This window comes from Argopecten irradians, chromosome 9 (assembly GCF_041381155.1).
Source record: "Argopecten irradians isolate NY chromosome 9, Ai_NY, whole genome shotgun sequence".
NCBI classification, from domain to species: domain Eukaryota; kingdom Metazoa; phylum Mollusca; class Bivalvia; order Pectinida; family Pectinidae; genus Argopecten; species Argopecten irradians.
Genome location: NC_091142.1, coordinates 23,137,864 through 23,151,447, shown reverse-complemented (window position 1 = coordinate 23,151,447; position 13,584 = coordinate 23,137,864). Strand labels below are relative to the sequence as shown.

At 32.6% G+C, this 13,584-nt stretch overlaps 1 protein-coding gene across 19 annotated transcripts in view; it reads left to right on the top strand.

Moving 5' to 3' along the window:
• The window catches only part of LOC138331819 (RNA-binding protein Musashi homolog 2-like), a 125,096-nt gene that overhangs the window by 96,127 nt on the left and 15,385 nt on the right, over positions 1–13,584 (top strand). For 10 of the 19 annotated variants that reach the window (XM_069279618.1, XM_069279612.1, XM_069279615.1 and 7 more), the window contains 4 exons: positions 2,212–2,259; positions 3,651–3,740; positions 8,936–9,070; positions 11,599–11,805. In XM_069279618.1, the coding sequence (XP_069135719.1) occupies positions 2,212–2,259; positions 3,651–3,740; positions 8,936–9,070; positions 11,599–11,805 (480 nt within the window). The remainder of the gene's footprint in view (positions 1–2,211; positions 2,260–3,650; positions 3,741–8,935; positions 9,071–11,598; positions 11,806–13,584) is intronic. The other 9 variants (XM_069279622.1, XM_069279617.1, XM_069279620.1 and 6 more) reach the window with 3 other exon arrangements.

Genomic DNA, 13,584 nt, shown 5'->3' with positions numbered 1-13,584 from the left:
CTTCAACTTCATCAAATCAAGCTGTTTCAAATCAAGCTCATTCATTGGTCAAATAGTTTTGACCAATCAGGGGGCCTGATGGTGAGTTCAATGTTGGTGAATTTGAGGCTTGTATAACAACTAATACTTATTGCTTTTGCTGTTAGATTATGTGACTGAAAGTTTGAAAATTTGTATTAGAAGAGTACATTTTTATGCATTTATGCATTTTGCCAGTGAAATTTTGCTTTACATTTCATCTATGAAGGGGGTATATATTCTAGCACTGATTTGGAATTGCTTTTTTGAAAAAGAAATATTTTTAAAACTGAAGTTTTGAATTAAACAAAAGAATATTAATTAATCCTGAACAAAAATCTACATTTTGATACGGAAAAGTATGTGTTTAAATGTCTGCTGTACCCAAGCAACACCACGCCATCAGCTGTTAACATGGGCTATCTCTGTGACATATATATATGTAGGTTGCATGACCTTGATTAGGGTCGGGTATCCATGGCGATGCCTGGCCCACCAATCAGAGTAGAGAAAATTCTGTACTGTGGAGTACTTGTCTGTATACATCTTGATTTAGTTGTTAGATTTTGCATTTTGGCATCGTAGTGATTTGCTGTGGTGCATGAAACTGTCTAACAAATATTATCTAACTTTTTTGACTTCGTTTCTTTTACAGATCATTTGAAGCAGAATCATTAAAAATTATCATTACATCATTTTTCCGAACATTTTTTTTTTTTTTTTCAATTTTCTGTAGGACGTGTTATATGTAAATTTGAACAAATTAGGAACAAAATGACAAAATTAAAGATTTGATGAATTGATAAGTTAATATACCATTTCTGGGTAGGCCTCCCAGCATGCTGGCTTTGTGTGATCCATCACATGATTTGTCTGCTAACACATGTCTGTAGCTTGGTAGATTAAGCTATAATAATACAAATGCTCCATTATCAGCCCACAGCATCACAATGTTAGTTGTTCATCAATAAGAAATTGAAATAAGAAGAGCTTGCAAAAGCGTTAAAATAAAAAAAAAAGTTTTGTTTAAAAACACCCAAAAAACATTGACTTCTTATTATCTTTACTATGAACCAGACACCCACAAACCTATAATTTAAGCCACAAAAAATAAAACCTTGTATCAGTACCTTACTAGACAATAGACTAGAGCTGTCAAAAGCATTTTTAGAATGGACTAAATCCATGGACTAAATCCCAGCAGATAGACTAATGAAGTATAGAATAGTGGTGTTGTTAGATGAGCTTGTTAACTGGGGGTGAGTTTGAAAATACATAGATGTAATTTCTTGTTAACTTGCTAGATATTGTTCTGTCTTTCCCGAAAGTCATAGTTATCTGTAATGTGATTGATATGCATTATATTGGGTGGATATTGCACCAGCTGCTCTTACTCCATTATTGGTAACATATATAGGACCATATTTTTATATGAATAGGACAGCAGACAAAATTTGATTTGGAAGATGAAATAGTGGCAATAACATTGGTTTCTGATGTTAAGGTAGCTTGAGCCGAGCTGCAGTGCAGCATCCAATTATGAGTAGTATTTATAACGTGCCATAGGCAGGCATGGTGTGTAGGGATAGATTTCAGTGCACAATTAGCTTTGTCTTAGATAGCAATGGTATTCCTGTTAGCAATATCATATTTTTCGAAAATGATACATTTAGTTTGCAACTCATTCAAACACTGAAAGTCCAGGGTGAAATATTAAAAACAATTTTTAAGATATAAAAATCAACAGGAATGGCTGCTAGTATAAATGACCCACATCAAACATAATAATCAATATAAAAAAAGAATATAAAAATCCAGTAAAAAGTATTCTTGAGTTCTTGTTCTAACTAATACAAAGCTAAACAAATAGTGCAGTTTAGGGAATTTGTAAAACCATTTAAGATTTGAATGAATATTTAACAGTTTTGACCTTTTTACCTCTGAAAATCTCCAATCTAATATTGCTTCCCATCATCTATATAATTATTAACATAACTCACAATACATGCATTAAGGTTATTTCTAATGTTGGCAGATTTCATCTTATCAAAAATTGACGATTCAAAACTTTTCTAGTTTTCAAAATAAACCTACTCATTTTATTTTTCATTCTTATTTACTAAAGTTAAAATTGTATTTAATCAACAAACATTGATTGGAATATAGCAAAAAAGGAATTCTCGACTCTTTCAGTGACCTCTCCCCATCTTGGAGGTGTTCCCTTGACAAGCGGTGTGGAAGGTTGGTATTTTCTCATGGTCACTCACATTGTCTAAAGCACAGGTCAAGTGATTGGTCAATACACTGACCAAACGAATCACAGGACACAGGTCTGATTTTTATTGGTTGACACATTAACCAGTAATATCACAGGATTACTAGTTCTAGAGTTTATTTCATTGTAAAAAAACATGACACCCAGAAAGCAGACCAATTTTGTTCATGTTGCAATAAGCATAAAGTTGAATTCTGTTCAAATTGATTGCATTTTGAGTTTTGCTGTGATGCTTGGTTAATTTTTGATTTATTGATACATAAAGTAAAACACTATTTCACTCTCCAAATATTTTTTTAAAATCCTACTCCTACAAATGTAAAGCCTATATATTGAACGTTTCATTATCTTGCTTATTTTATAGTGTATCAGTTCATCGGTAGAATTTTGAATCTCCATTTTACTGCATTAGCAGGGATTTCGATATTAACAATTTCATCCCTGGAAACAAAATTGAACTTTTCCTATTCAAAGCCAGGAAGAGTTCATTACAGAATTCCAGGGGTTACCATTCATCCTGCTGAGCTGGCTTGTAGACGTAGTGACAACTTCATAATAGCAGTTTTAGAATGCTTCATATTCTACTTGGTCACATATATGTGTAATCGCATTCAGTCGTTCTAGAGACAAACTGGTGTGATGTGCTCAAACTGATATGCTTTTGATGTTACTGATTTTACTAATTTTCACGTAAAATTGTTGTGATCTTTTTCTATGTAGACAAACCACTGCATGGCTGAAGCCTGCATGTTGCCATTTATCTTAATTTCCTAATTAGTCAGATCTTTCGACATTCAACCCTGCAATACTTTGATGCAATATTCATATCATTTGGATAAACAAAATTTATGCAGCGGAATATTTGTATTTCAAGTTCAAAAAGCCTTTTCAAAAACATTGATTAATAGAATATTTGGTTTGATACCAATTTTCATTTTGATTCTTTGGTATTTTGTTTGAAGTTATAACATCTTAAAAGTTTTGGCATTGATGCCAGTAAAAGTTTGGGCAATGCTAGGTTTTCCTTAAAATCTCTAACCATCTCCTCCCCTTCTCCTGTGTCATGTGAATATACCTCCTATTTTTAATCGTTTTCCCTATTATTATTTTTCTTCTAAAATGAAACTTAACTACTCAGAAATGATTTTCTCATAGTAAATCACAGAGCTAGTAAAACAGAAATCATATTTATACATCTAATATTTTTCATTTCTTTTATCAAAAGCTTATTTTATTTTCATTTATTAGATAAATCATTATAAATTCATGTTTTGAAGCCTATTCATTTAACTTTCACTTTCCATATAGTTTCCATGTGATGAAGTATTATAAAATTAAAATGTTTCTTTCCTCACAGGCTTCCTGCCCCATGGACTACATACTGCTGCCTACCCCTATGCTGGCCGTGGATTTCCCGCCATTGCCCCTGCAGGGTACTACTATCCAGGTATGGAAATATTAGACTTAGGGCAGTGGTACCCCTTCTAAAAACCACCTCTCTGTCTGCTTTCTGTCTGAACTCTGACCTTAAGTTTTCAGCCATTCAGGAAGGAGATTGGACATTTGACCTTAAGTTTTCAGCTAATCAGGAAGACATCAAAACAATTGATCTTTAAACTTTCAGCCAATCAGATAGGATATTGTCCCGTGGGATTCAGGACACTTGTTGACTTAAGAAGAATGTGAAATCTCAAGATTTTTTGTGTGGACACATATCAGACGTATTTGTAGTGACAAAATCTTATGGATTTGTGAAATGTCTAAAATTGTGTAAGCTTTCTATCTTAATTGTTAAGTTATTGATAAGGTCAGATATGGTTCTAAATGGACCAATGTGTTATTTATTTGTATATGTACAGGGAGCAACATGTCTCAGATTTCAATATATATTGAATGGTTACACTAAGCGTAATCTTCAATCTGTGTAACAAAAATGAACACATGAAAATATGGAAATCATCACCAATGAATCATTAAAAAAGTGAAGATTTCATAGATACACAAGTTTCGGTCAAACTGTTTGGAAACAAACTTGTCACTTCTTTTAACAAATCAAAGAAGGATAATTTGCAATTAAATTCATCTAAAACAAAAAATAGTCCTGATTCTAGGGGGAAAACAGCTTCTTGTTGGCTTGACAATGGTATAAAAACATGAATTGAACATTTGTTGTTGTTTCTGAGACATGCTGATCTGGTTTCATGTGATGAGTTGCTTTACGAAAGCAAATGACTACAAATTGTAGGACTGGTACCGAGTACTATGTACAGTCAAAGACCAACGGTCAACTTTAAATCTTGTTTGTACAAGATGATGAGGCAAACGTATTTATTTTTGTGTCGCTCCTGTACCAATGCTGCCTTTGCCATTTTCAGCAGCCATAAAATTTACTGATATCATACGGGAAAAACCTGATGTATTATGGGTACTTATTTTATGTCATATTAGTCCTAGAATGGACAGTTGCCCACCTTTGCACTATTAACGCTGATGTGCCAAATATCAACTAAACGAAAAGCATTAATTATGATATTAATTATAGCGAAGTTACTTCACTTATGCATAGAAATTTACAGCATGTGGTAATCACTCTGGAACGACCAAACAAAAATAGTACTGTTGCCTTTGTTTTGCTAAATTATTTATTCACTATTTAAGATAACGTGCGGTTGCCATGCGACCATCATACAGGTTTATTTTTGTCTGTTTTTGTTGTTGAAATTCAATAATCTATTTAAGAGGCATGTTTGTAAATGTAGTATTTAAGAGTGTGTATGAATCGTATTGATTTCTTTTATTATTTAGGTGCTATTTCCTGTATTTGAGTTTTCTACAAATAATATATCATTCATTGTTTTGTTTATTTTTGCAAACCATTTTTTGAGAAGAGTATTGTTTGATTATGTATTCGTAGTGTATGAAAAATATAGACAAAATATATGTTAACCTAACCAAAACATTTTTAGTAGCTAAGTATTCGTAGACAAATTGTATTAAAACTATTTAATGACAAACCACTGTTTATTAAATTGTATCATTGTCAATTGAATTTTTTTTCCAAGTTCCTTTTCAACTGAGTTATCTTTATATTTATCAAGTAAATAAATTATATTTATTTAGTTGTATAGTAGATATAATATATTACTAGATAGAGCCCCTCAAAACCCCTGTTACTTTTTTACACTGTGTTATATACTCAGAAATTTTAAGAGGATATTAATGCTGTGCAAACAGATGTCAACCATATTTTTATGAAACTACAAATGTACCAACCTCAGGATTGTTATATTTTAGAAGCTTTCAGCGACACAAACACAATATGCCTTTTGTTCTGCTGGTGCAAATTGTATCCTGCAACTCAAAATAAACTAACAGTTATCTCCCTTGTGTGAAGTTACCTCCCTTGCTAGCTAAGCATTCAAGATCTTAAATAACAGACATACATTAGAAGGATTAACACAGGAATATGTGACCATTTTGGTTTGTGTTTTTGACACATTTACATGATAAAAATGTAAAACAAAATAAATGTCTTAAAATCCTCTGATTTTGGTCTGAGCTTTGGTTGATAAATGTGCCATTTCACATCCCTTCATATTTTAAGCAATTTCCCTAATTTTACCTTTATTCTGTATTCTGAAATAGAAGATCTTTCCAAATAAAATGAATGAATATTCTTTAGCATGGCATAATTTTCAATTATAATTTATTGAAATTTGATGGTATAAATTCAATCCTTTTATTCAAATAAATAAATAAATGTATTGTTTTACATTTTCCTTAGAGATTTGTTGAAATAAATCTTCCATGTACGATTATAAGTGGGTGATAATGATTTAGGAACCATTAAAAGAGACTTTTTAAGGATAAAATAACTAGGTTAACCATTCTACCTCATTCACCCAGTATCCTTGGCAACTAAGGCCAGGTTAACAAAAATGTTACACCATATGGATGTGATTATGCAAAATACCTGACTTGTTATCTACATGTATTTCCAATAACTAGAATGTTAGAAAATTTTCTGTATCTTTCTCATGTACCTGTATTGGCCAAACTTTAGTTTAGATCTAATTGATGTTAAAGTGGCATTAAAAAAATAATAATGTAATATTATATAATATAATTTAAAGATAATGAGAGATAGACTTTGAATTCTACATAGGTTAGGATTTGTCAAAAATGTTTGAGAAAGAAAAAAAAGATGGTATAAATCATACAAAACCTGACAAATTGTTCTGAAATTAATGCATGAAATGTGAGTTGAAATAATGAATGAATACCATAGGAATATATATGTAAAATGTAGCAAAAAAAAATATCATTGAAATACAAATATAGTAAAGTAAGTTTTTTTAAATAAAAAAGAAAATGAGGTAAATAGAATAATAGGCAGAATAGTTTTACAAGAAATATTAATTAATAATTAATATAGATTTGTTTGTGTTTAAGAAATGAATGATTTTACTTTGTGTTAACTGTGATCAGTTTTACCTTTCTTAACCCATATATGGTGTTATATTCACATTAGCAATAAGAATTTTACCGGGGAAGCTTTCTGCGGGAAATGATGTGCTTATTTTATTGCTAGAATGGCCGTTTGGTCACCAAGCAGCACGGTTAATTTATTGTAAAAAAAAACAGGGCAATATTTGTACATATGATAAAACATTGTTGTCTTTCTTTATGAATTAATCTATGCATGCATATTTTATGAGTTAATGGCCATGGAATTGTCAAACGGTTTCGTTGTAAGAAAGGGATCGAATAAGTGGACAAAAATTGTTGCTTATGTTATTATTGGATATTATTGTTGGAGAACATACAATGAATTTTAATTTATTTTATTTTATTTTTTACAACTAAAAATAAATCATACTAATATTTTATCCATTTGCGACACATACTGAAAATAAATCATGTTGTTTCACAAAGATATTTCATATGATGAATTTATAGTGTTGCATTTTTCCATGATAAAGAAGAAATATTTTCTTGTTTTGAAATAAACAATATGCTCTTTATTCATTTATTTTTATGGAGTATTGTGCTAGTTTTGAAGCCTATATATTTATCTCTATTTGCCACGATACATTAATGGAAAAATCCCTTTTGAATTGAGGTTTAATTTCATTCCGCTAGTAAAGTTGATGACTGCCGTTCTGTGTTAATGCTGTATGACATGAAACAACCAAAATCTGCCATTTTTAGCAGATGTGTTTAGGATAATATTTGTAGTGTTTTTACCACAGACCAAAAACAGTATTGAAGATACTGAACCACTACATCAAGTTGCGAGAAAATTCTTCATTGAAAATTTAAATCATTTGATGAAACCAATTTAGTAAAGCTATCTGTTTGAATATGCTGCTAATAAAACCAATAGTGTTGTAAAGATAAAAGTAAATATCTGTCCCCAAAATTATGTAGTCTTTGAATTTATAAGGAAAGTTATAAAGGCTGTTAAAGATTTATAAATCCTTAAAGTTGGTGGTTGTCTCCCCTTAGTAGAGCGGATGTGTATCATCAATATGTTGATGTTCTGTGGTTTGTCCGTCGTGGAAACATGTACCTAAACCAGTGCTGTGATGTGCTGTTTAGTTTGGTTGTAGGCTAAAAGGTTTACTTGTCTTGGGACAGTTAAGCTTTTTGTATCGATACTTGTATCACCGTAGGAGCTTCCTCAATACCCTCTTATGTAAAAGATAAAATGATAATGTAAACTGCTTTGTTTGTAGAATTTTTCAAAATAGTTGTGATTTTTTTAGCGAAACTGCTTTATCTATCTACTCATATGTATATGATTGTATACTATAAACGTTGATGTTTTTGTCACTGGGTCATGTCATTGCATTGTCAGGTTCACCATGGTGATAAGGACCAAGGTGTTGGGCAATGGAGGCTGTGATTAAGGGCTCTCAAAAGCTAACCATTTCTTTAGGTACCATGTATAGCAGACATAGTAAAAACAAAAGTTAAAGTTATATTAAAAAAAACCAGAAAAAGTCTGATAATTACAGTAGATTTTGGTTTTGAAAAAACATACAATATGCATTATAATTCCGTATCTGTTTCTAAACAACGTTATACTCAGTCACCTTGGTCAGTTTAGAAGCCAGCGTGATCCTGATATGTTGTAAATTGGCTGTTTTTTCATTGGGTACAGCTGAGCAAAGGAATGACCTTTTCAGTTATACCACTAATTACTGTTCATGAATGTAAAAAATCTGTTCTCATTAATAATGTGACTATATGGTTGGAATGGTCTTTTTATGGGAATAAAATTTTGTTAACAAGATTTCTTTTCTTTCTTTCTCTTCTCCATTGTTTACTATGGTTTCCTACTACAAGTCAAACTTGCACCTCTCTGAAGTAGATAAACAAACACCAGAAAAACTTTCTTTAGGGCACTGAAAAGTGGTTTTTGAAGCAATGTTAACTTTCTCAATCTCAATTTTAAGAAAATAGAAATGAGAAATATGAAAAACAAAATCTTGTCTAGTAGAAGTTAGTATAAAAATCATAACTTTTATCAAAGAAATTTCAAAATTAAGATATCCAGCGTCCATTTAGAGTGTTAAGCCTGATTTGGCCTCAGGAAAAGCGCCAATTCTCACTCTGTTCATTGTTTGTCACATGCAGGACTTGGTACAGCGTATAGTCCGTCCTCAATGGTCTCGGCCGCTGCGGCTCGCAGTGTGGTTGCGGCCGCAGCAGCTCGTGGCTCCGGGGCACCGCGTGCGGGACGGAGCATTTTAAGTGTCCCCTCTACTCCCGGTAAGCCCCACTGCTCGTGTTCAGTCCACACTTGTAAAACATATTGCCACTTCCTTCATGCATTGGCACAACTTCAGGTGTATCTGTACAAGACTTGACATACATCCTCAATGGTTTTCCCAGATTTAGTCAAAGACCACAGTTCAATGATCTTGTGTTTACTCATTTTTAGTCTGAAACGACGATTCATACATAAAACCTGAGCCTGTCTTGATAATCAAGTTTTGTTAATGCTCATCAGAAAATTGATCTACTGAGAAAATAAATTGAGGGTTTATGTCTTGATGTCTTATGATAGAATCACTTGACTTTGTGACAATGGCCTCCTATACAGTTGTTGCTTCCAGCTTTTTTCAGTCCTTGCACCGTGGTGTTTGTATATGGGGTGCAGTTATGTGGTGTTTTATCCAGTTTATAACAACTAACTGCCTGTAGTTGTCTTCCCACCACTCATTGTGTGGCAGATGTGTAGTTTGTGGATTGTAGACATTTTGAATATTGTTGTATGTTATCATCTCCTGTGGTCAGACCAAACTATCCGTGTATTGATTATTATTTATTTGTTACTTTTTCTTCAGATTTTTGTAATTATTGTCGTTTTGAAAAACCAATGATATATGAAGTATATATTGAAATTGTTTCTTGTGTGGTCCGCTGTTAATGCTATGCCTAAATATTTTCAAGCTTGCTTTGATTAACCTACATGGTTGCTATGGTAACCCAATATTTTTTCATTTGAGTGTTTTTTGTCTATTTTCTTGAATATGATTTGATATTGTGCTGCAATTTGATGTTCAAAAATTGTATCTTCGTTACAGAAATTACTGTTATATTGATTGACTTTTGACTATTGTTATATTGAAATTGTTCGTAATTGACTTAACTGACTATTAATAGCCAATATTACTTGGCTACTTAACATTAATAAGACCTTTAATTGGAAAAAAAAACATGCCAAAGTAAAGTTCAATTCATATATCAATGGACAATATATGTACTTGTCAAAAGGGTACTTCCATAAGTGGCTTTGAATTGGAGAAGTTAAGTTGTATTTTAGAAAGAGATGCAAAACTATTCTGTTATATTGAAGGTCTTATTAGTATTAATATGAATTAGAATTGACAACAGACTTCGTATTTGTGTTTAGAATTCGACTATATGGACAAAATATCCTATTAATTTTTGACATCCAAATTTCAAACTCAGGCTTTTATGTTGAATTATATGAATTGCTATACGATTTTATTGAAATGTTTATGACTATGTTGAGTTTGAACCCATGGATGTACTAGAGTTTAATAGTAGAATTGATTGTTACCTACTTACGCTAAAATGACATCTCTATCTCAATCACTCCAACACCACATTACATAACTCATTGGCTATTTGTTGAAAAGACATTGGAAATCTATGACAATACAAATTGGTTTAAATGTAAAATATAATTTCTGCAGTGTAACAGACTGCTAATAACGTTTTAAGATTTTGAACGGTTTGCTAAATAGCATTTCTATTATTTCCTATTTGAACAAATTACATTACAAGTTGCTAGTTCTTGTATTTGGAAAAAGGTAATATTTGTATTGTTTCTTTTGCAAACAGAGCTATTGCTTTATTGTGGAATTTCAATGTTAGATGTTCTTGTGTGTTGTCGTGGGAGACAGAGATGTCACTTATGTATGGTTATAACCCATTGTTGATATTTATGGCTACTACGATTTTGCATGTCTAAAGTGTTAGTCGACACAGCACACTGTTGTTTACTCTGAAATTACTGCTTTTTCTAGAACTTAGTTTCATAGTATTGCTTGTAGTGACAACATGCATGAGATAAACATAACCCCATCCTTAGTGAAAATCATTTCCCTAGCTATATTTTTTTAATAAAAAAGAAGAGAAAACAAAACAAAACATGAAATATTCTGGACAAACTCTTTTTGAAAAGCTTTGTAATTTTACCCTGTCAGTGATGTATTTAATGCATTGATCATGTATATACTTGTAGTGTCTAGACAATTGTAGCCGTCGTTATGTTTGTGTGCAGTGTGACTCCAACTTAGACAGTGCAAAACCAGGGAAGCCAGAAATCTCTTATTTATACTGGAATCATGTGTTCTTGTGACACATTATAGCATAGGCACTCCAGGCAGCTATATAATGCCAGTCGCTCTATATAGCAAGTCTATAGCTCAACAAATCCTTCAAAAATCCGGACAAAAAAGATAAGAAAACAAAAAGAAAAAAATGGATTGATCAAGCATTTAGACCTCTTTGAAACACTATTTGGCCCTGTCTGTGGAAATTGCTGAGTTGTAGGCTAGGAAAGCCTATATTCATCCTAAAATTGCTGGAACCAATAGCCATGCTGGTTAAACGTAGTGTTATACTCGTGTACTCAGCATTGTTATATATTTCATTAGATTATAGGATGTTTATTGCCGCTGCGTATATTATCCCGATAACATAGGCAGTGTGTTTACAGCTAAAGTATCACTGGCTTAGAGACGTATTTCTCCTCTCTTATTTAGGGCTCCCTGGTTATGCTGGGTACCTCCCTACCACCCCCTCTGCCCCGGGGGAGAGACACATGTCCCCCATCTATGCCGACCTTGGTGCTGCGACGGCCAATCAATTGACCGCAGGCTTACAAAGGAGCGAACATTCACCGCTGCCGGTCAGCACCTCGCCTCTACATCGTGTTGGCGATCATATACTTACTGCCCAGCGTGCTACAGGTACTGGTTTGTCTCCCTTTATTCTCCATCTCCCATATAAACATACAGTACAGCTGGTCCCTATGTTTATAACTTGTCATTAGTTCCCTTTTGTTTATATATAGTTTCCCATTGTCATTACGCCTAGTTTAAATTTCCTAATTTTAAATGTGAAAGATTTTTTTGTGAAAACTACTTTATTATCTCCCTTGATTTTGACTTACTGGGCATCTTCCTCGTTTGCTTCAGCATATGATCCTCTAGCAGGAGTTTTCTATGATTGCCTACTTCCCTTGTTATATAACTGGTGATTGGTGGACGCTCATAATAGCACTAATACAGTCAACGCAAATTTCTCCATTCAATTCTTTAAGATATTTAACTTCTCATATTTCTGATTGCTTCAATTTTTTCAATCACATAAAAGTAGTGTTCTAATTAAATTTTACGTATTTTCCCTTTCACATACATGATTTCTAATTTGTAGGTGGATTTTATTTTCTATTTTTTTCGTCCTTTACATTCTAGATCACTTTATATACCCACACAATAGTCCAATGTGTAAATAGTTATACCTTTACTTGTTATGTGAATGCTGCTACTCGGCTTAGAATGGCTTCATGTCTATATTCATTTTAGTAGTAGACTAATTTATGTTGTAGAGCGAGATTTATCTTCCCTTAGTAGAAATGTATAGATATATATGCGCAAGACTATGTGTATGTTGATAAAGGCACTTCTAATTTGTGGACCAGTTGTGGGTACTAATTGATAAATATAAAAAAGGAATTAACAAATTAATTTTTCAACTCTTTACAAATTACAATTTTACTTCTTAGAAGTCCAATTTGTGTGAATTTTATGCGAGTATCTTTCTCAAAATCAAATTCTTACTGAATATAACATTAATTTCTATAACTAATTATTTCTTGCTGACAAGTCTTGTGTTCAAAACGAGACATATTGAACAAATCGCGTCGCCACTGTCTTAGCTACTTACATCTATAATGCTACCTTCCTGTTCGAGACCAAGTTTGTCATATACACCTCATGATAATAATACACAGAGAATAAATGAAATATCAACTACGCAAACGTTGGTCAAATAAAATGCTGATTCTAAATACAAACCTTTGTAAGGGCTTCCAATGACCTTCACAACCAAAAAATGCAGTAGGATTTAATCTGGAAATAAACTTTTTGTCGTTTAATAAAACTTGCTGCTAGCTGTATAGTATAGAATTCCAGAATCATTGGAATGCAATATCTTTATGAAAAAAAAAAGAAAAAACTAAAGTAACAAACAAAAATAACATCTTAATGGTGATTTACTGAAGTAAAATAACATATAGAACTTCATTTCTTGAATGGAAATTCGTGTATTGTTTGGAAACTCGTTTGATGAACATCAGGGAATAAATGAACTATGGGGAACTTCAGCGAGCACCAGAGAAAAAAAACCTTATTGAATTGGCAGACCAATTGTGTAAACATTGAAAAGCAATCGTGGCTACATTCTAGTTCAGAAGGAAGAGAAATGAACGGCTAGAGGGAACGCTGAGTGATCAGCATGGGCAGTATTGACACAGGATATATTGGCACAGCACTGTCTGACCACGACAGTTATAGGCATATAAATGGTACATATGTACTCTACCGTTCCCTTACCAGGACAATTCAACTGGGATGTAAAGTCAAAATCCAGTTCAACAACACATTACATGATATACATCGACAGAAAAGGCGAAATGTGCTTAACACTAGACAAAATCACACAGGAACAGTTTGTAAAACACATGA